General features: G+C 34.1%; 3 protein-coding genes across 3 annotated transcripts; 2 read left to right on the top strand and 1 right to left on the bottom strand.

Annotated features, from left to right (window-relative positions):
* Positions 1-72: 72 nt before the first annotated feature.
* On the bottom strand, positions 73-9,692 carry LOC145316625 (uncharacterized). Its single transcript, XM_080157268.1, has 8 exons — positions 9,509-9,692; positions 9,134-9,325; positions 8,659-8,777; positions 6,306-6,394; positions 5,811-5,929; positions 1,791-1,840; positions 1,289-1,465; positions 73-296 (listed from the first exon to the last, which is right to left on the bottom strand). The coding sequence occupies exons 1-8, from the start codon at positions 9,643-9,645 to the stop codon at positions 88-90; spliced, it is 1,092 nt and encodes a 363-aa protein (XP_080013394.1). The 5' UTR covers positions 9,646-9,692; the 3' UTR covers positions 73-87.
* Positions 9,693-11,661: 1,969 nt separating this feature from the next.
* LOC145318048 (uncharacterized) lies at positions 11,662-12,931 on the top strand. The gene has a single exon (XM_080159363.1). It carries the CDS (start codon positions 11,762-11,764, stop codon positions 12,914-12,916), a length of 1,155 nt encoding a protein of 384 aa, XP_080015489.1. The 5' UTR covers positions 11,662-11,761; the 3' UTR covers positions 12,917-12,931.
* A 776-nt stretch (positions 12,932-13,707) lies between these two features.
* Positions 13,708-19,986, top strand: LOC145318046 (uncharacterized). The gene is made up of 5 exons (XM_080159359.1): positions 13,708-14,422; positions 14,563-14,744; positions 15,419-15,722; positions 17,505-19,007; positions 19,560-19,986. Exons 1-5 carry the CDS (start codon positions 14,021-14,023, stop codon positions 19,818-19,820), a joined length of 2,652 nt encoding a protein of 883 aa, XP_080015485.1. The 5' UTR covers positions 13,708-14,020; the 3' UTR covers positions 19,821-19,986.
* The last annotated feature ends 71 nt before the right edge of the window (positions 19,987-20,057 follow it).

Here is a 20,057-nt window from a genome sequence, read left to right as displayed (position 1 = left end):
CCAGATCAAAATTCGAATTCTAAGTGCCATTTGCTCACTGATTACGAGATGGTTGCATTAAAAAAAAACCCCTTTCCTATCTATTTATTAACTTTTCTCTTCATAAGTATGTAATATATATTTATATACACTCTTTCCTAAATATTTAATGACATAGCACTGAAATATGTCAAGGTCCACAGATTGGAAGCACAAATCCAAGTAAACAGGGTCTCTAGACGATGCGTCTTGTATTTCTAATGACTTAGGTCCAGAAAGAATGGAGTTTTCTTCGGATATTTCAGTTTCTTCACTTTCTAAAACATCAGAATGTTAAAAAAATAATTTCTGGCGTTATCCTCTTAGAATTTATTTTTCAATTTTGAAAATTTGAGTACTCCCCCCCCCACCCCGGACAACGACAAACAACTATTTTAAGTTCGGTTTTAGGCTAGGGAGCCGAGCGCTGCAGCTAGGCAGGCAAGGGGGCCGAGCGCTGCGGCCAGAGTTCATAGTTCGCTGTCTGGGGAGGGGGGGGGGGGGGGGTGTAATCAAATTTTGAAAATTGAAAAAAAAATGTTTAAAGTGTTGACTTCCAGCATAACTAAAACATTTATTTGTTATGTAGAAATTGAATAGCTCATCACGTGATCGCTGGCCTGACAATGAGAGCTCTGTGTTATCAGCTGGTATATCAACTTCGTGGTTTAAGTGGGAAGAAATGTGGGGGGAAAGGTTGTGTGTTGGGGGGGGGGGGGGGTGATCTTTGCCTTCAAAAAGAGGGAGTTGTAAGAAAAAACTCAAGACGGTAATTTTAGCCTACCAATTTAGAATCCGGAATCCGCTATAAAAAACGGATTCCGGATACGGATTCGGATTCCAAAATTGGCCGAAAATTGGGCGGATTCCGGATCCGGATTCTCATCACTAAAGAGGATAATACCAATTTTCTAATGATAAGTGTAAATGCACGGTAACTACAGGAGTGCACCGCGAAACTAAAACTGTAATACATATTCAAATTCATTACTATTAAATGGCTCTACTCCCAAAATTACATATGCTGTTCTACATGAACTTGGATGCAGCAAATTAGCCGTTGCTTCAATTCGAGTTTAGTATGGCCTATAATAATGAAAATCTTTTTTCGTTTTTAAAATAAAATGAGAAATGCCTAGGTATGTTAATTAAACATTAATAAAATTATGATGAAAGTAAAAATCTAGAAAAAAATCTTTAAAATGAATTTTCGAATGTTGTATTGACAACCTCACAACTTTCCCTCTCTTCGGTACTAACTTTTGCCTACCTTTGTCGGTTATACTTCCAGAAAGTCTGCGCTGATCCTTGAACTTAAATAACTGTTCATCTACAATATCATCGGTTCGGATTGTTATATCTTCAGAGTACTGAGACTCACTTGATTCAAAATCATTGATCTGGAGCCAGTTTGTAACCAAAGATATCTTCTCTTCCTCTAAATTCTAATCATAGGTCACAATGATTATGAATTTATTTTCTTTGTGTTTTATATTGATATCTTTTCAAATGTTTGTGCTTCGCTAATACTGGATGTTATCATCCTTGTTTTAAATTGAATATGTTGTTATTTTGTGCAAATAAAGAGAGTTAATAAAACCAAATCCCTCAAATTGTCATACAATATAAATGCCAACACAAGGCTACACTGAAACTGGTAAATTGATCGGTCCAGCTGTTAGGGACGAACATCTCGCATTTATTATAAAATTCTTGACAAATCTATAAAAATAAATTAAGTAAAATTGAGCTTATAAATCATAACCATTCCTGACAGTAATTTGTGTTTAAGCTTGTTATTTCTCCTTGTACTTCATCATTACTAAAAATGACCACTAACATTATCTTTATAATAGCTAAGTTGACAAAATAACCACCCACCCCCTTCCCATCACCTATTCTTATGAACTTTCAAAAGCTGTATATTTCTATCTCTCCTATCTACCAGAAAAAATAAAGTATTACAATTTAGAGTTTTATAAACTATATTTTTTAATTGAGAACAAAATTGCAATAATTAAAGGGGGGGGGGGGGAATGTGGTGATCGTGCCACGACATACCGCCAATTTTATTTTGGATGCTACTCCCTTAGTTTTAAAGATAATTGGGTAAAATCTTGAAACAAAATCTTTTTAGGTAGGTCAGTAAAAAATATTTGAATAAAAATGGCGGCGGTACCGCCGCTCCCGCCGTCCACCGCCGTTTGGCTTGTAAGCGGAAAATTTTAAAAAAAATAACATGGTCTCAAATGATTCCAAATTGCCTAATTCGGCGAGAAATGCAATAAAAAAAATTTGGCGGCGGAAAACGGCGGGAGCGGCGGCACCGCCGCCATATTTTATTCAAATATTTTTTACTGGCCTACCTCAAAAGATTTTGTTTCAATATCTTTCAATATACATCTTGATAAACGAGGATTTGAAAAAATTTGAAAAGTCCCCCCGCAGGGTTGGTTAAAAGGGGAAAAATTTTTGAAAAAATAACATGGTCTCAAATGATTCCAAATTGCCTAATTCGGCAAGAAATGCAATAAAAAAAATTTGGCGGCGGCGGCGGAAAACGGCGGGAGTTGCGGCACCGCCGCCATATTTTATTCAAATATTTTTTACTGGCCTACCTCAAAAGATTTTGTTTCAATATCTTTTGTTTGAATATATTTCAATATACATCTTGATAAACGAAAATTTGAAAAAATTTGAAAAGTCCCCCAGGGTTGGTTATAAGGGGAAAAATTTTTGAAAAAAATATCATGGTCTCAAATGATTCCAAATTGCCTAATTCGGCGAGAAATGCAAAACTTGGGGTAAGGGGGGGGTAAGTTTTGCCACTTTCGCGTAATCAGTGTTGTGTGGGCTAAGTATTGATCTGAGATTACAGGTTATTTAGGATAAAAGTTTACTTTTGGGTAGTAGTTCACGGAAATTTAATCATTTTTTGAATAGGTCTCCAGGTTCAGGTGCTGCAGGCTGGAAGGTCGTTTCTGGACAGGTAAAAAAAATTTAAAAATTTAGTTTGAAGAGTTAGAGAGCAACTTATAAAACAAAATATGCTTCTTTTTGAATGTTATTAAAATATCTGCAGAAAAAATTAAAATCGGCCTCCAGGTTCAGGTGCTGCAGGCCTCCAGGTACACTCTAGACAGGTAAAAATTAAAATTTCTTATTTGAAAGGTTACAGGTACACTTATAAAACAAAATATGCATCTTTTTGGATGTTATCATCATATTTGCAGAAAAATTTAAAATTGGCCTCCAGGTTCAGGTGCTGCAGGCCTCCAGGTTCACTCTGGACAGGTAAAAATTAAAATTTCTTATTTGAAAGGTTACAGGTACACTTATAAAACAAAATATGCATCTTTTAGGATGTTATCATCATATTTGCAGAAAAATTTAAAATCGGCCTACAGGTTCAGGTGCTGCAGGCCTCCAGGTACACTCTGGACAGGTAAAAATTAAAATTGTTTATTTGAAGAGTTACAGGTACACTTATAAAACAAAATATGCATTTTTTTGGATGTTATCATCATATTTGCAGAAAAATTAACAATCGGCCTCCAGGTTCAGGTGCTGCAGGCCTCCAGGTACACTCTGGACAGGTAAAAATAAAAAATTTTTATTTGAAGAGTTACAGGTACACTTATTAAACAAAATATGCATCTTTTTGGATGTTATCATCATATTTGCAGAAAAATTAAAAATTGGCTTCCAGGTTCAGGTGCTGCAGGCCTCCAGGTACACTCTGGACAGGTAAAAATTAAAATATTTTATTTGAAGAGTTACAGGTACATTTATTAAACCAAATATGCATCTTTTTGGATGTTATCATCATATTTGCAGTTAAAATTAAAATCAGACTCCAGTTTCAGGTGCTGCAGGCCTTTAGGTCCAGTCTAAACAGGTAAAAATTATAATTTCTTTTTTAAAGAGTTAGAGGTACACTTATTAAACTAAATATGCGTAATTTTGGATGTTATTATCATATTTCAAGATAAATTGACAATCGGCCTCCAGGTTCAGGTGCATTCCCCATTCTGAGTATCTGTAATATTATATCTGAGACAGAATTATATTTTGCATATGTGTGGAAAACCATACATAAACAAAAAGTAATAAATACTTCAAATCTATCTAGCTGGCCACTGGAGGCCACCTTGACCCTGTCCGAAGCATAACTCAAACCTTTCATCTAAATAAAAAAATTATTAAATTAATTTTTTAAACCTGTCCAGCAGTCTCATGGAGGCCACCTTGAGCCTGTCTAAAGCACATCTAGGGACATTAAATAATATGTATTTTATTTGATAATGATATTTATCCATTTCCTATTTTATAACCTTTTCTCTAAATTCAAAAATTATGTATTAGGATTATTAGCTATCCTGCAGGCTCCTGGAGGCCACCAGAGCCTGCATGGAACACTAATAGAAGGTTTACTTGATAAATTTTGCTATTTTATTATATTTTAACAATTTCTATTTAGAAACCTTTCCTCTAATATAAAAAATACCTCAATAAGAAATTTTAAGTTTTACCTGTCCAGAGTGTACCTGGAGGCCTGCAGCACCTGAACCTGGAGGCCGATTATAAATTTTTCTGTAAATATGATGATAACATCCAAAAAGATGCATATTTGATTTAATAAGTGTACCTGTAACTCTTCAAATAAGAAATTTTAATTTTTACCTGTCCAGAGTGTACCTGGAGGCCTGCAGCACCTGAATCTGGAGGCTAATTGTAATTTTTCCTTAAAATATGGTAATAACATCCAAAAAGATGCATATTTGGTTTAATAAGTGTACCTGTAACTCTCTAAATAAATAATTTTAATTTTTACCTGTTCAGAGTGTATCTGGAGGCCTGCAGCACCTGAAACTGGAAGCCGATTTTAAATTTTTTCTGCAAATATGATGATAACATCCAAAAAGATGCATATTTTGTTTTATAAGTGTACCTGTAACTCTTCAAATAAAAATTTTTAATTTTTACCTGTCCCGAGTGTACCTGGAGGCCTGCAGCACCTGAACCTGGAGGCTGATTGTTAATTTTTCTGCAAATATGATGATAACATCCAAAAAGATGCATATTTTGTTTAATAAGTGTACCTTTAACTCTTCAAATAAATAATTTTAACTTTTACCTGTCCAGAGTGTACCTGGAAGCCTGCAGCACCTGAACCTGGAAGCTGATTTTTAATTTTTCTGCAAATATGGTAATAAACATCCAAAAACACGCATATTTGGTTTTATAGGTGTACCTCTAACTCTTCAAATAAAAATTTTTAATTTTTACCTGTCCAGAGTGAACCTGGAGGCCTGCAGCACCTGAACCTGGAGGCCGATCTTAATTTTTTCTGCAGATATGTTAAAACCATTCAAAAAGAAGCATATTTTGTTTTATAAGTTGCTCTCTAACTCTTCAAACTAAATTTTTAAAAAAATTTTACCTGTCCAGAAACGACCTTCCAGCCTGCAGCACCTGAACCTGGAGACCTCTTCAAAAAATGATTAAATTTCCGTGAACTACTACCCAAAAGTAAACTTTTATCCTAAATAACCTATAATCTCAGATCAATACCTAGCCCACACAACACTGATTACGCGAAAGTGGCAAAACTTATCCCCCCCCCCCTTAGTGACCCAGCCCAAAAGATTTTACCCAATTGTCTTTAAAACTAAGGGAGTAGCATCCAAAATAAAATTGGCGGTATGTCGTGGCACGAGTCACCACATTTCCCCCCCTCCCCCCCCATTATTTCTAAACAATATTTCTATAGGTAATATTATCCTTCAAACCTTTGAAGAATGGTAACCGAGGCCTGAGGATTATTCTCCATTTCGAGTTCTTCTATCTTGCAGTATATTACGCTATGGCAAGATTTCAACTCAAGACAAATTTGCTTTATTAAATTCCTTTGAAGAAAACATAATACTGCTTTTTATTGGATATCGATACCAACAAAGTTTTTTCAGTCATTTAATGGATTTTCTTTTTTTCAACATTGGGTATAATTTTCTTCTTGAATTTTTTTATTAAATTTAATTCCTTACTGAGCTGGATCTTCAAATCATTTTAGTGGTGAGCCAGATCGGGGTGAGCCAACTTTCTACCAATGAGAGCACAGCATTTTATGAAATACCGCGCTGTGATTGGCTGAAATTTGGCTTACCCCTATCTGGCTCACCACTAAAATAATTTTAAGATCCAGCTCTGATTGATAAAAAATGATATATGAGATAAATGTAGGATAATATATAATGCATATATAATGCAGTAAAATTGTTTTTCCTGTCATAGTTTTTAGACAAAGATGCCATTATTGATTGGAACCAAATTTTGTCTAGATCAGGGTGATAATAGAACAACGAAGTACCCTCGACTATATCAAACAGAAATAATCAAGATTAATCATATCTTACACTTAAAGAGTAAGAAACAATATTTTTTTAAAAGATTCCTTAACATTGAGAGTAAAAGGGACTATCAACGAAAGAGGGCAAGTGATTTTAAGAACCTTCCAGTATTGATCCATAGTATTTTTTTAGTGAATATACTAGGTTTATGTTTAATACTTGGTTTATCGACTGAAAAGCTAGGTTTCACCATTGTTTATAAATAAACTATGAACTAAAATGTCAAAAGTTAGAAATTTTTGGGCACTTTTCTACCTTACTACACCTGGAAAAATTGCAATTATAAAGGGATTCATGTTACCTTTACTGAATTATGTAGGGGTAGTTGTCTTTCCATCTGAAGAAATAATTTTGCAAATTGAAAATCTCATTATTTCTTTCTTATGTCAAAGTAGACCAATTGCAAAATCTAAAATCTTTTCAAGTGTTGAAAATGGAGGTTTAGGAATACCAAAAGTAATAGATTTTTTACGCTCTTTAGATATTTTAATGTATAAAAAATCCTTATCTATAGTAGATACTTGGGCTTTAGAAATAAAAAATACTAGATGCCAAGCAAATGATCCATTTTATTTCAATGAAAAATTAGATAAGAATATTAATCCTATTTTATCTAGAATTATTGAATCATATATAATATTTTCAAATTCATTTTGGCTAAACCATGATAACATAAAAGATATGAGAATTTTTAAAAATAATTTCTTCTGTAATAGTGAAAAACAAATTGTAAGCAGGGCAATTTTTACAGAAACAACATGGGTACGCTATGAAAATGATATAAAGTCAATTTGTTTTGGAGACCTGTTAAATATTGATAATATTTGTCTAGATTATAGAAACTTTAACATCAAATCAAAGGTCAATTTTAATTACATGGAATTTTTGAGACTTCGAGGATTTGTTCAGCACAATATTGCTTTATATAGGTGTAAACTTTCAAAGCCCCAAACTAAAATCAGTTCACTTTTTTTAAAGCCAAAAGTAAAGTCAAAACATTTCCGTTACTTCTTATCAAATGATGATCAGAGGATAGAAAAGTGTAAGTCTTACTTAAATAGGTATAACTGGGCGAAAATAAGAGAATTTGACATAGAGAGAGAGCGTAAATGGCAAAAAGTATGGACTTTTTCCTTTTTACCAATAAATATCCGAGAATTCGCATTTAGGTCCATAAACAATTATAACTATTTTAACGCTAATATCTCTAATTTTAGGCCAGAATCTCCAGAATGTACACTTTGTAAGTTGGATCGGAATCTACCCGCACCGAGAGAAACAACACAGCACTTTTTTCTGGACTGTCCCGTCACCACAAACTTTACATCAAACTACTTCACAGAATTTCTACAGAATATGGAATTTAATTTCGACTCAAGCTGGCTGTTAATAGGAGTCCCAAAAACGCTTACCAGATACCTTATTAATGTAGTTAATATTGAAATTACACTTGTGTTATTTTTTATCTTTCAGTCAAGACTGAAAAAAAAGATCCCTTTAAATTCAAATCTACTTGAATTTATTTCCTTTCAAAGAAAATTTTTGCTCAAAAACAAAAATTATAAATTAGGATATGAAAAATTAACAACATATCAATTCGACCCTGGATAAATGTCATACTTCGAATATAGAAAAAACTATGAATTGTAAAGCATTTTTTGATGCAATATCAACAAACGCTTTGTTGAGTTCAAAGGACAAAAAATAATAACACGGCAGAAAAGCATCAAAAGCTGTAAATTGCAAAAGTACATTAATTAAACTGTTTACAATATTACAAATTACCAACCTTTTTTATAAATATACATTTTTAATCAAAATAATATACTTTTGCATTAAGATTTTAAACAACAGTTTGATCTCATCAAAACATTTGATGACATTGTACCAAATAATGCTTAACATTTCAAAGTTTTTTTCATACAAAAACATGGTGAAACCTAACTTTTTAGTTGATAAACCAATTATTAAACATAAACCTAGTATATTAACTAAAAAAAAATACTATGGATCAATGCTGGAAGGTGCTTAGAATCAATTGTTCTCGTTTGTGGATAGTCCCCTTTAAATAAAATTTTTGTTAAAATTTTAGTAAATCTGCGATTTTTTCCAGTCCCGCTTATAACATAGCTTCGGACCACTTTTTGCGCATTAATCTTGATTTGTTAAAAAATATAATTTCAAAGGTATTTACTTTATAACTTTGGTTAACATTTTTGGTTTGATATACCCTGTTTTTCAGAATTTCCGTAGTCGACAAATCTAACATTGTAATATCTTGTATTTGTTCTTTCAACCACCAAGATTTCTTCGATTTTAGCTCTGTATATTTTGAAATCAACACTCCATCTAACATATTTATAAATATTTTTATAATAATTCTTTTTAATTGATCCTGAAATATTGCAACGTAGCTCCTTACGCCAAGAAAGGTTACTATGTCAATGTCCTCTAGGGGGAGGTTAGATAAATATAATCGCATACAACCCCGAAACAATTAAAAAGCTTTCCTGAACTAAACAACCAATTCAGATCAGCCATTTTCGTAGACAAACAAACTTAAACCTTTACAATATGGAATGACTACTGTGCGTCGTCGACCTAGCCTGTTAGTCTATTAAGATATAAAATATCTTAACAATTTCTTGCAGTCTTCATATAGGTCCTGGATGATAAAGGTTTAAGATATTGTAATTTATTATTACCTCGCCAAAACTTTTTCCCCGTTCTTCAATTCCTTCAGCTTCTGAGAGCTGAGACGAATCAGCGGAAATTCGGTTTTATTGTTGAGCATGTCTTCAAGAAAGCTCTTATCGGTTTGCAAGGCCAATGGAAAAGTTTTATCTTCTGTAGAGATTTCTGTCGGTGTAACATAAAATTCATAGGATCTGTGCTTTCTGAGTAAAAACAGTATATTGTTATTATACATGAAATTTTTTTTCTTTAACATCTTTGGCATAGGTTAAAATACACCATAAACTAAAGACTAATACATATAAATATTTCCAAAGAACAATAATATATCTTTGTTTGAATTGTAAAAACCAAATGCAATGTACAGTAGGATTCGACTTTATTACCTGATCTCTGTTAGATTTTTCTTCAATGTGGGTAAGTTTTCATTAATTAAACTTTTCTGCTTATCTTCACGATCTTTGATACCGCCGTTTAATATTTCTGACCAACCTGCCGAACATGATGATATCGAGCTCGACATTTTTGTTTATATTTCTTGATTCTGTAAACAATTTTATATGTTGTTGATCAAGATGATCGACTACGAACAAAATACATTAAGGTATGTTATATTTTTCGATCTTTTAGATCTAGCCTACCTAACAAATTACCTCGTAGACAAAAGGTCCTACATCCAAAGATATCTAACGGGCGGAGCAGTGCCCCGATCATTTTACTAAAAAGCTGAGACCGTGGACCGTGGCATTTCTCTTGAGTACTATTAATGTATTGCGGCTTAGATGTAGGTACGTATAATTTTATTACTACTTTAATCTAAAAATAAAATACCCAAAAACCACCCAGGACCTATTTAAAGCTTCTCTTGTATGGAGAACACAATCAGACTGGTATATAGTTACCAAATCTTCAGCTTCAGAGTAGACAGAAAACCTTAATACTTTCTGTAATAGGATGATAGTGATACTTTGGCATGCATTGTAAATTCACATTTCGCAATATTTTTATTCTATTGACAATTATTTTTAATAACACAGTGTCCAAAATTTGGTAATATTTCTTTAGTAAAAATTTAAAACGGGAAAAAATATTTCTATCAATATGAACGTGAGTAATTCTGGCTTATTAAATTATTCATTTAATGAATTTGATTTAATTATGACACGAAAAAGTAAAAATTACAGAAATATTTCCGACAACCCTGATTTTCCTTCAATGTGAATAAAAATATCTAATCAACGTCTTTCAATGATTAGTTGGACCAATAATTTATAATCTTGATATATTTGCACTAATCAGCTGATAGATCACTTTTCTCTAAGCCAATCACTAATTACAAGTTTTAAACTGAACCAATCAGCGGACAGAATTTATTACTTTTGACCAATCATAATTAAGTAAATTTTAAATTTAACCAATGAAACGACAGTTTGATCCCAAGGAATGGGAAGCAAAGAATTGCCAGAGGACATTTCATTCAAAATTAAATTATTGATAATAGGCTTTTTTGAAGTTTTTAATATTTTAGGTGCAGTTATTATTTTTTTCACACTAATATAAGACTTTATGATAATTATATTAAGGTCATGATATTTAATAAACCCTAAAACTCATATATTTCTAAGTTGAAATTATCTCTAGAATGTTGTGGATTATAGCGCATGGACAAACAATATTATTATATCTGACAACACATACTTAAAACCAAACCAAATCATTAGTTTCCAACCTAACTTCTCTAAGCATCGGCTGCAAACTTTTTTCGATTAAATTTAACTTTAGTGAAAATTTACTTTTTTGTTTTCTAATAATTTACATATTATATAATATAAAATATATAGTTTCTGCATTAGCATAATTATCTACAGTTATCGACATTTTAAATTATTATATTTAATCTTGGATATGCGAAGGTACGTCATTGCAAATTTAAGATGCATCATTTATTTCATCTTTATCCTGATTAATTGTTGAAATACTTCCTCTTTATATTTCATTAGATACCTATTCATGAAACTTCTACGACATTTATTCGTTTTTAATGAAATTTTATTGAAATTTATTTTGGATATTACAATTTATTAAACTTTTTTGCTGAAACCTCGATTAAGACTCATTAAATCAAGAGAGTTTTAAACATATATATGTATATAATAAATCATTTTACTCATTATTACCTTATTACGGTTGATAATATTTTTTATTTTCGTTAGGGTAGATTTCAACGGGTAGACGGGTCTTTCTAAATTATCAGAAAAGTTAATTCTTTGTCTTGTGTGTAGGCTACTTGTATTATAGTAGTAAGTAATTCAAAGATTTAAGAAGTAGGTTGTATTATTTTTATGTTATCAATCCATATTTTACTCCAAGATATCATATATTAAGAAAGCAAGTATTTTTAATTTTTATCTTACTGGATCACATCTTATTTGCATAATAGTCAAACATTTTGTAGGCTATTTTGGATTTGTTTTGTCAGTTAGCTCCTCTCAGTAGTTAAGCTTCAACTTTACCTACTTAATAATAATAATATAGCTTATTTCTTTTTCAGATAATGGATTTTTAACCCATAGAATGATGTGAATGTAAGGTTTCGCAAATGCCATATTTTCCCCCTTCTTTGGGTTTTACGGAGAGGAATGGCCGTTAACTTACCTGATGTTGTTGAAAATCTAGCCAATTCCCACGAATCTATTGGTGATAGCCCTATCGATATAGACGACGTCGACTTACATTCAGGTGAACAAAACGGTGATAGTGTGCATAGAAGTGATTTTTCTGCTAACGACGACAAGGGAGCAGACGATAGCTTCAACAGCATAAGTGATACAGGGTTTGAAAAGAAAGACCCCCCAGTAACTCATACCGACGCTTCGGACGTATCATCTAACGATCTCTCTGGTCCTGAAGACGGGGAGTGTGATTCTGAGGAGGAAAGAGGGAAACCTGAATTTACTAAGACCCACTACAGACAAAGTGTCAAATTAAGACAATCGGTTCAGTACACTGTACCTCCCCTTGAGCCCACTCCTGTTATAAGCGAACACGAGACTGGCTTTGATCTCCCCTTAGAGGATATTTCACCCGAGCGTGATACTGAAGAACTTGAAGTTCAAGATCCATATACAGATTTTGTACCACCAGAGGCACAGTCAATATCCCCTCTCAATACTTTTCCATTAGAAGAGTCAACACTAGATAAGAAGAAGCCTAAGAAAAAGAAGGATAAGAAAAAGCGTAGACGCGACTCTGAGGGACGAAAATCTAAAGACGAGAAAAAGAGAAAGTACAGCGAGGAGGATAAATATGTAGGTAGCCCGATCTCAAGTGGCCCTGATAATTTAGACAACACAAGCCCAATTGGAGATAGCCCTATAAGTTCAGGTGAAGATAATTGGACTGCGCCCAAGTATCATAAACAGGTGTTGCAGTCTTCAGACAAATCATACTTCAAGCCGGTTATACAGTCTGTTAATCAGATTCCTCAACGTAATCTCGTATTGCCTAAACCCACTCCAGCAGGATCCAGTTTTATACCTGGTCCGCATCAGACAGGCCAAGGATACCAGCAACATCAGATCAAGTCCTACACAGCTTCTCTAGGCGGTGTTGCCAGTGCATCAACATACACTGCAACAAGTGTTTTCAGTCAGAGCAGTTATACTGGAGGTCAAGTGGCTTTAGGGTATCAACTATCCTCGGCTACTTACAGTTCTTCCACGAGCTACCAGTTGCAATCTGGTCAGGCGGCTGTAAATTTTTCAGTTCCTCCTCCAAACTTAAGGAATTTTTGATTCATAATATTTGTTCTGAATATTTTGATATTTAAAGGGAGAGGTCATTTTCTAGTAAATCCCGTAAAGGTGTGTGTTATAAGGCCTAAAAATAGTAGTAGAACGATAAGGTGCTCTATATATTTGTATTTCCTATTGAATAGAACAATAGGGAAGAAATTTTTTGTTTTTGTTTTTTTGATAACCGTACCTGGAATATCTGAAATTTCTATCAAACGCTTTGTTTGGCTCAAACTGACACAAATAAAAAAATATATAATTATAATAAATCAACCTGTAAAGAATGACTTCTTCCTTTGTTTAATGGTATAGATTGTTCTTAACCTTTACCTTGTACCTATAGAAAACATTATTATTATAATTATATTTTTTTTAAATTTTTGTCAGTTTGAGCCAAACAAAGCGTTTGATAGAAATTTCGTATTTTTTTTAGATAATCCAGGTACGGTTATCAAAAAAAAAAAAAAAATTTCCCTATTGTTCTATTCAATAGGGAATACATATATCTAGAGCACCTTATCGTTCTACTACTATTTTTAGGCCTTATAACACACACCTTTACGGGATTTACTAGAAAATGACCTCTCCCTTTGAGTTTTTAGTTGTACCTTTGTGTTAAAAAAGCTTTAACTTAAAAGTTGGTAGGTATAATTTTTAACACATCATTTTAAATTAAAATGCGGTCCATTCATTAAAATAAATATTTTAAACACGTGCTAAAGCTATCTTTTTCCATTTAAGCTAAATAAGTTTTTTTTTATTAATTATTGAATCTTGAATTTTAGTGTTCCTCCACCACAGACAAGTCCACGGGTTAAGCCTGCTGTAGGGCCGTGCACTCCACCATCCGATTCAATACCTATAATTACTGGACCAAGAACACCTCCAAACAATAGAAGTGGTAAAAGAGGTCCCCGTACTCCTCCTTTATCAAGTTCAAAGTCTCGAGGACCCAGAACACCATCTTCAGCTAGTCCTTGTGTATCTAGATCTCCAACACCAAGAGGTCCTCGTACTCCACCTGATATCCCAAGAAGGGGGCCTAGAACTCCACCTGAACCTCGTGTGGGACCTAGGACTCCCAGCTCGAGTCCACAGTCTGATATGAGTGGAAGGCGAGGAGACTATGACCGTAGGAGACGCAGTGGGACGCCGGATAGTCGTGACCGCAGCAGCTATGTTTCTGATTATAGAACTAGTCCTGATAGCAGACATCCACCAAGCCGCGGTTACTCTCCAGGTGCACGCAATTACAGCCCCGAACGCGGTGCTGTAGGAGGTAGACACGTCTACGCTCTTGATAGGCGTTCACCTGATGGTCGGTCAAGAAGACGACATTCAAGAACTCCGGAAGGACAAGATGCACGAGGTGCCACTCCTGACCAAGATTCACCCTACACAGGACAAAGGAGCCATAAAAGATCCAAAAAGAGTGAATGGGAAGAATATTCTTCGTCTAGAAAGAGGAAAAAGTCCAGAGAAAAGAAAAAGGGCAAAAAAAATAAAGTAAGTCTTAATAACATTATCTCATTCACTGTATTAGCTTTAATAAAGTACAAATTCTATAGGTAACAGTGTTTTTTCTTGACAAAACTTTACTTTTTTGTCTCAGTGTTCTTGCTTCTATTATTGTATTTTAATTTTAGGACAAGGATCGTGTGTCTGATTCTTATTCGGATAATTCACCAACAAAGAAACGAAAATCTCGTTCACCGAGTAGTTCATCATTGCGAGACGAAGCAAGAAGAGGAAGCAAGGGGGCAGATAAAGAGGGGTCAATGAAAGACACAACACTCTTTAGCGAGATGATGAAAAATAAGAATACCAGGTCTATGTTGTTGGTTTTTTAGTTGTGAACCTTTAATTGAAGTCAGGGGTGTATATTTTGCACAAGATTAATTTTTTTCCCTGCTACTAAATATTCCACCCCACACCACCACCAATTTTTTTCCCCCAAACAAATGTTTCTAGTACACCCTATTTTACTCATTTTTTACTCCTCCCACATATTTTCTAGTTTTTTCTCCAAGGATGGGTAAAAATGTTGTCAGAACTCTAATTTTTTTCCCTTTTCATACATTTTTACCCTCCCACCCCCCTTTAGCAGGTTAACCCGTGCAGAACATACACCCCTGATTAAAGTAACTTATGACTCTTTAGGAAATTTAAATTAATGGGGGGGGGGGGGAGGATTAGACCATCTCGTCATGAATAAATGTTTTTTCCTTAAATTGAAGATAAAGTTGTAAGGTTACGACAAGCGTTTATATTAGCAAAACATTTAGGGTTATTAAACGTAACTTTATCTGAAATATACATTATACATACATGCAAAGCATTGTTTGTTTTGTATTTACTGGTTAGGTTTTCTAAATGTCATAAATGATACCTTATATGTCTCATTTTCCAAGTTTGTAACCGTGAACTAGTACAGATATTGTTTTATACTCAACACCATGCTATATGTCTTAAAATAATTATCCTAAGTTCTGATCTTTTTAGGGATAAACTCCTCGCAAACAGAAACAAGGAAAAATCTACACCAACAAAGAAGAATGAAAACATAATTATGGATATCAGACCTGATATAAAAGAAAGTTTGAGGCACTCTGCTGTAAATGGTTCATCTCTCAACAGTTCTGATGACTCCCATCCTCGGAGGTCAAGTTCGTCCTCTTCTGGAGTGCCGCCATCCAAACCCGCCAGACCCTCGACGCTGCCAGGTCCACCTGGTGGCATTAACAAAAATCTAAAACCTGACATGGACATTAAAGATATATTACCTTCAACGCCGACAGTTTACAAGGTTTTATTTTTTTTACCACGCAACTCCAATATAACTAGGGATGTCTGTCTTAATGCTTGAAATAATTTCATATTAATGATTTTACTACTGTTTGTGTTTTACATAAAACACATAAAAAATATTTATTTAAAGGCAAATTACGCCCTGCCTTACGAAGCAGCACATACTGCTTAGTACCTGGTGTACTTTACAATAATTCATAAGATTGATATAAGGGGATAATTCATAAGATTGATATAAGGGGGAGGGGGGGGGAATGCAACCATCTCGTAATCAGTGAGCAAATGGCACTTAGAATTCGAATTTCGATCTGAACTTTTGCATGAGTAATCCTTGGTAGTTTTATTTTCCCTAAATTGAACAAAAAGTAAGAAAAGTAACGGCTGGCGGCTCAGCCGTTTTTTTGCCTATTTTCAGGGTAAATTCATCATCAAATACGTAGGAGTCAACTTTTTAAAACATATTTTTGGTTTAATTCATGTTAAATGATAGCAATAACCCTTTTTAAAACTTCTAGTACCAACAGCTACCGTCTAGAACCGTTTGATAGCGTTTTGGAGTAAAAAGAGTATTATGTGGAGATAGCTTTCGTGACTAATTTGCAATATAGATATCCTAAAAATGGCAAAACGGCTGAGCCGCCATCCGTTACTTTTCCAACTTTTTGTTCGATTTAGGGAAAATAGACTTAACAAGGATTACTCATGTAAAATTTCAGATGGAAATTCGAATTCTAAGTGCCATTTGCTCACTGATTACGAGATGGTTGCATTACCCCCCCCCCCCCCTTTAAATTGTTTGACTAACAAGTAGATGTTAGGAGATTAGGAATCCTGGATGTTTTAATTGCCTTTCTTAGGTTGGCATTAAGTTATTTATTAACGAGAGAAAAAAATAATATCAAAATAGATGTAGGCAAAAATTAAATTAGCAAGGAAAAGGTAAAGGAAATGTTGTAAAACTAATAATAATTTCGCTTCAAACCAAAGACAATATTTTATTCTTAGAACAACGACGACATTTGAAGCGCAGTAAGTTCATCTTTTTTCAGAGATAATTCGTAGTAAATTTTAGAACAACCTTAGATTATTAAAATCTCTGTGATAATGTGTGCCGGGAATATATTTTAGTCCGTGCTATTTCAATAAATCAGTGAAAATTAATCTATAATAGTATCTAAAGTATTGCGATAATAACGATAGAATGTTTTATTTTCTCTCTTAATCGGGTCAATCGTAGGACCCCAAAGAAGTCAAGTCATTCTGCAGGAAAGAATGGTAACAACAAATTTCAAGGCTGATTTTTCTTGAATTTTAAAACCATATCTGTAATTAATAATGTTTGGTTTTATTGTAAAGTACATTCATTACTTTCTTCAATATGACTTTTATATTTTTTAAAGTTCATCTTTAAGATGTTTTTTTAGGAATATTCTCGTTTATAAGATCTTTTTCATGACAAAAATTATTCTAGTCTTTTTTTTATTTCTTTTTACTGTTTGTGTTACAAATAATGTACACTGCACTAGTCAAATAATATTAAGGGAATAAGATATTGAGTTATTTTTAATGAAAATAGTTTTATAGTAAGTTATTACATTAAATATATTAGGTACTAGGCATACATTTATTTCCATATTACCTACAGTTTTTTTAAAATTATGTATTACTTTATATTTTACTTTTTCACTCTAAAATCTGCAAGGGACATTTTATATTGGTTGAAAATAATAACGTATATTTTTACCTGTATAATTTATTTTTTTAATGTTTTCTGTTTCAGGAGAAACCCAAGAAGTCCAAGATCCTTACATTGCCGCTGCCTCCGATGGAATCTGAAAATGGTTCCTCTTTTTCACAGCGTCCTAAGCCAGTTGTTATTAACAAAGTTTCCGCTGGTCCAATGTCTGAAGACGGAAGAGATTGGGGAGAACGATGTGTTGATATGTACAAGATAGTAGACAAGGTTGGAGAAGGTACATACGGAGAAGTTTACAAGGCCCAGCCACCTCCAGAGTTGGCTACACTGGGGGACACAGAGCTTCTGGCATTGAAAAAGGTTAGGCTTGAAAACGAGAGGGAAGGGTTCCCAATTACAGCAGTCAGAGAAATCAAAATATTACGTCAACTCAAGCATAAAAACATTATTAAATTAAAGGAGATAGTAACGGACAAGTCTGACGCAACGGACTTCCGTAAAGACAAGGGATCCTTTTATCTTGTATTTGACTTTATGGAACATGATCTCATGGGTCTCATAGATTCTGGCCTGGTGACATTTACTGCTGAGCTGAATGCTTCCATCATGCGACAGCTTTTAGAAGGTCTGGCTTACTGCCACGAAAAAAATTTTCTTCACAGAGATATTAAGTGCTCTAATATATTGATGAACAATCGTGGCCAAGTTAAGCTGGCAGATTTTGGATTGGCCCGACTCTACAATGCTGAGGACAAAGACAGACCATATACAAACAAGGTGATAACTTTATGGTACAGACCTCCAGAGTTATTACTGGGTGAAGAGAGATATGGTCCGGCTATTGATGTTTGGTCTTGTGGTTGCATTTTAGGTGAATTATTTGTAAAAAAGCCTTTGTTCCAGGCAAATGAAGAATTTGCCCAGTTGATGATGATTTCAAGATTATGTGGCACTCCTTGTCCTGCTGTTTGGCCAGAAGTTATAAAGTTGCCTGGTTTTCAGAGCTTGAAACCTAAAAAGCAGTATAGGCGAAGAGTGAGAGACGAATTTCAACCTTTAATGCCTCCTAGTGCACTCGATCTTCTTGATGGAATGCTTGCTTTGGATCCTAAGAAACGTTGGACAGCTCAAGATGCCTTGAAAAGTGGTTGGCTTTCTGATGTTGATCCCAATAATATGAGTCCACCTAATCTACCTAAGCACCAAGATTGTCACGAGTTGTGGAGCAAAAAGCGTAGAAAGCAGCAGCACAGCAATGAAGCTGTTCAAGCTAATACAAGTGACCAGGGAACGAGCCAGCCTAACTCGGCAAGTTTTCGGTCAGCTAATACCTCACCGTCGGACGGAGGGCCAGGCTTAAGGTGTTTAGCGGACACCGGCAGCGATGGAAACAGTAGCGGCCAAAATAAACAGCACACAATTCCTGGTCTTGGGGGTGGCAGAGACTCTGCAGGTCCATCTGCCCCCACCTCTCCAAATAAAACTGATTCTATGCTGGATCGAAGGCTGGACAAAATCTCTGTGAAATTAGAAACAGATTTTCCAGTATTTGTTCATCATCTTGTTGGCTTAGCTCAGGATTCTAAGGTAAAATTCATCAATATCATCTAATATATACGAATTATAATACTATTGGCCAAGATAGAATATTTGATAGTTTTGTTTCAATTCTGATACATTTGAACTAGGTTAAAAATAATATGTTATTTAATTACAAGAATAAGAATTTCCCTTTTCCTAAAAGTAACTGTTTGGTTTAGTCGTTAGCCTTTACTTGCGGTTTCCCTTAAAGTGCCTATTCGAGTGTAAATAAATTGAAAATAAGGAGAGGGTGAAGTAGATTTTCGTGTCCTTTTTAAAATTTAGGTGAGGCTATATCTGGATACAGGGTAGCCCGTAGAGGTTAGGAGAAGGAAATTACTAACTCCATTCCCTGTCTATTTTCTAATTATTTTTAAAATTAGTTGGATTGGTTTTCTGTGCTCTCTAAGCACTTTGAGGGAAAGACTCCGTTTTTGGGTACCAGTTTAGGACAATCCTCATGTAAATTTTAAACCGAAATTTTTGCGCACTTTCACTAATGAAAATTGATTCAAACATCCTATGTCAGATAATTGATAAAAAAAAATATTATTTCAGGACGCTGTGATATCTGAAATGATAGAGACACTAATAATAACGATGAAACGTACCTCTACCGTGAAACAAGGTATTAAGGACGTTACAGATGTTACACACATAGTGCTCAATCCACAAACTGTCGTGTTCCCGGGTGAAAAGATGGCTGAGTCCACGGAGGACATCCATCTATCCACTCTGGAGGTGAGGACAGCACTTGCCAGGATTTACAAACAAGTGAACAAGACAGTGCCGGACAAACTCATGTCTCTAGAACCGTGATAGTTCTTTATATTTATGTTTACAAGTTATTAAATGTTTTTGTTTAACCCTTGTCTTTTCATCAAATGAGTTAGATGCAGTACTGATATTATATCAATTAAGCACTTAGCTGTGTCGACACATTCGTTGTAAGTTTTTTAAATAAGCCATTATTATTTTCAGAAAATTTAAAGATGAAATTACATATATTTCTTCAATATTAAAATTGTGATTCTAGCATTACTTGAAAATTCATCA

Source organism: Acartia tonsa, chromosome 4, assembly GCF_053477335.1.
Source record: "Acartia tonsa isolate MP-2025a chromosome 4, ASM5347733v1, whole genome shotgun sequence".
NCBI lineage: Eukaryota > Metazoa > Arthropoda > Copepoda > Calanoida > Acartiidae > Acartia > Acartia tonsa.
This window is presented reverse-complemented; position numbering and strand designations above follow the sequence as displayed.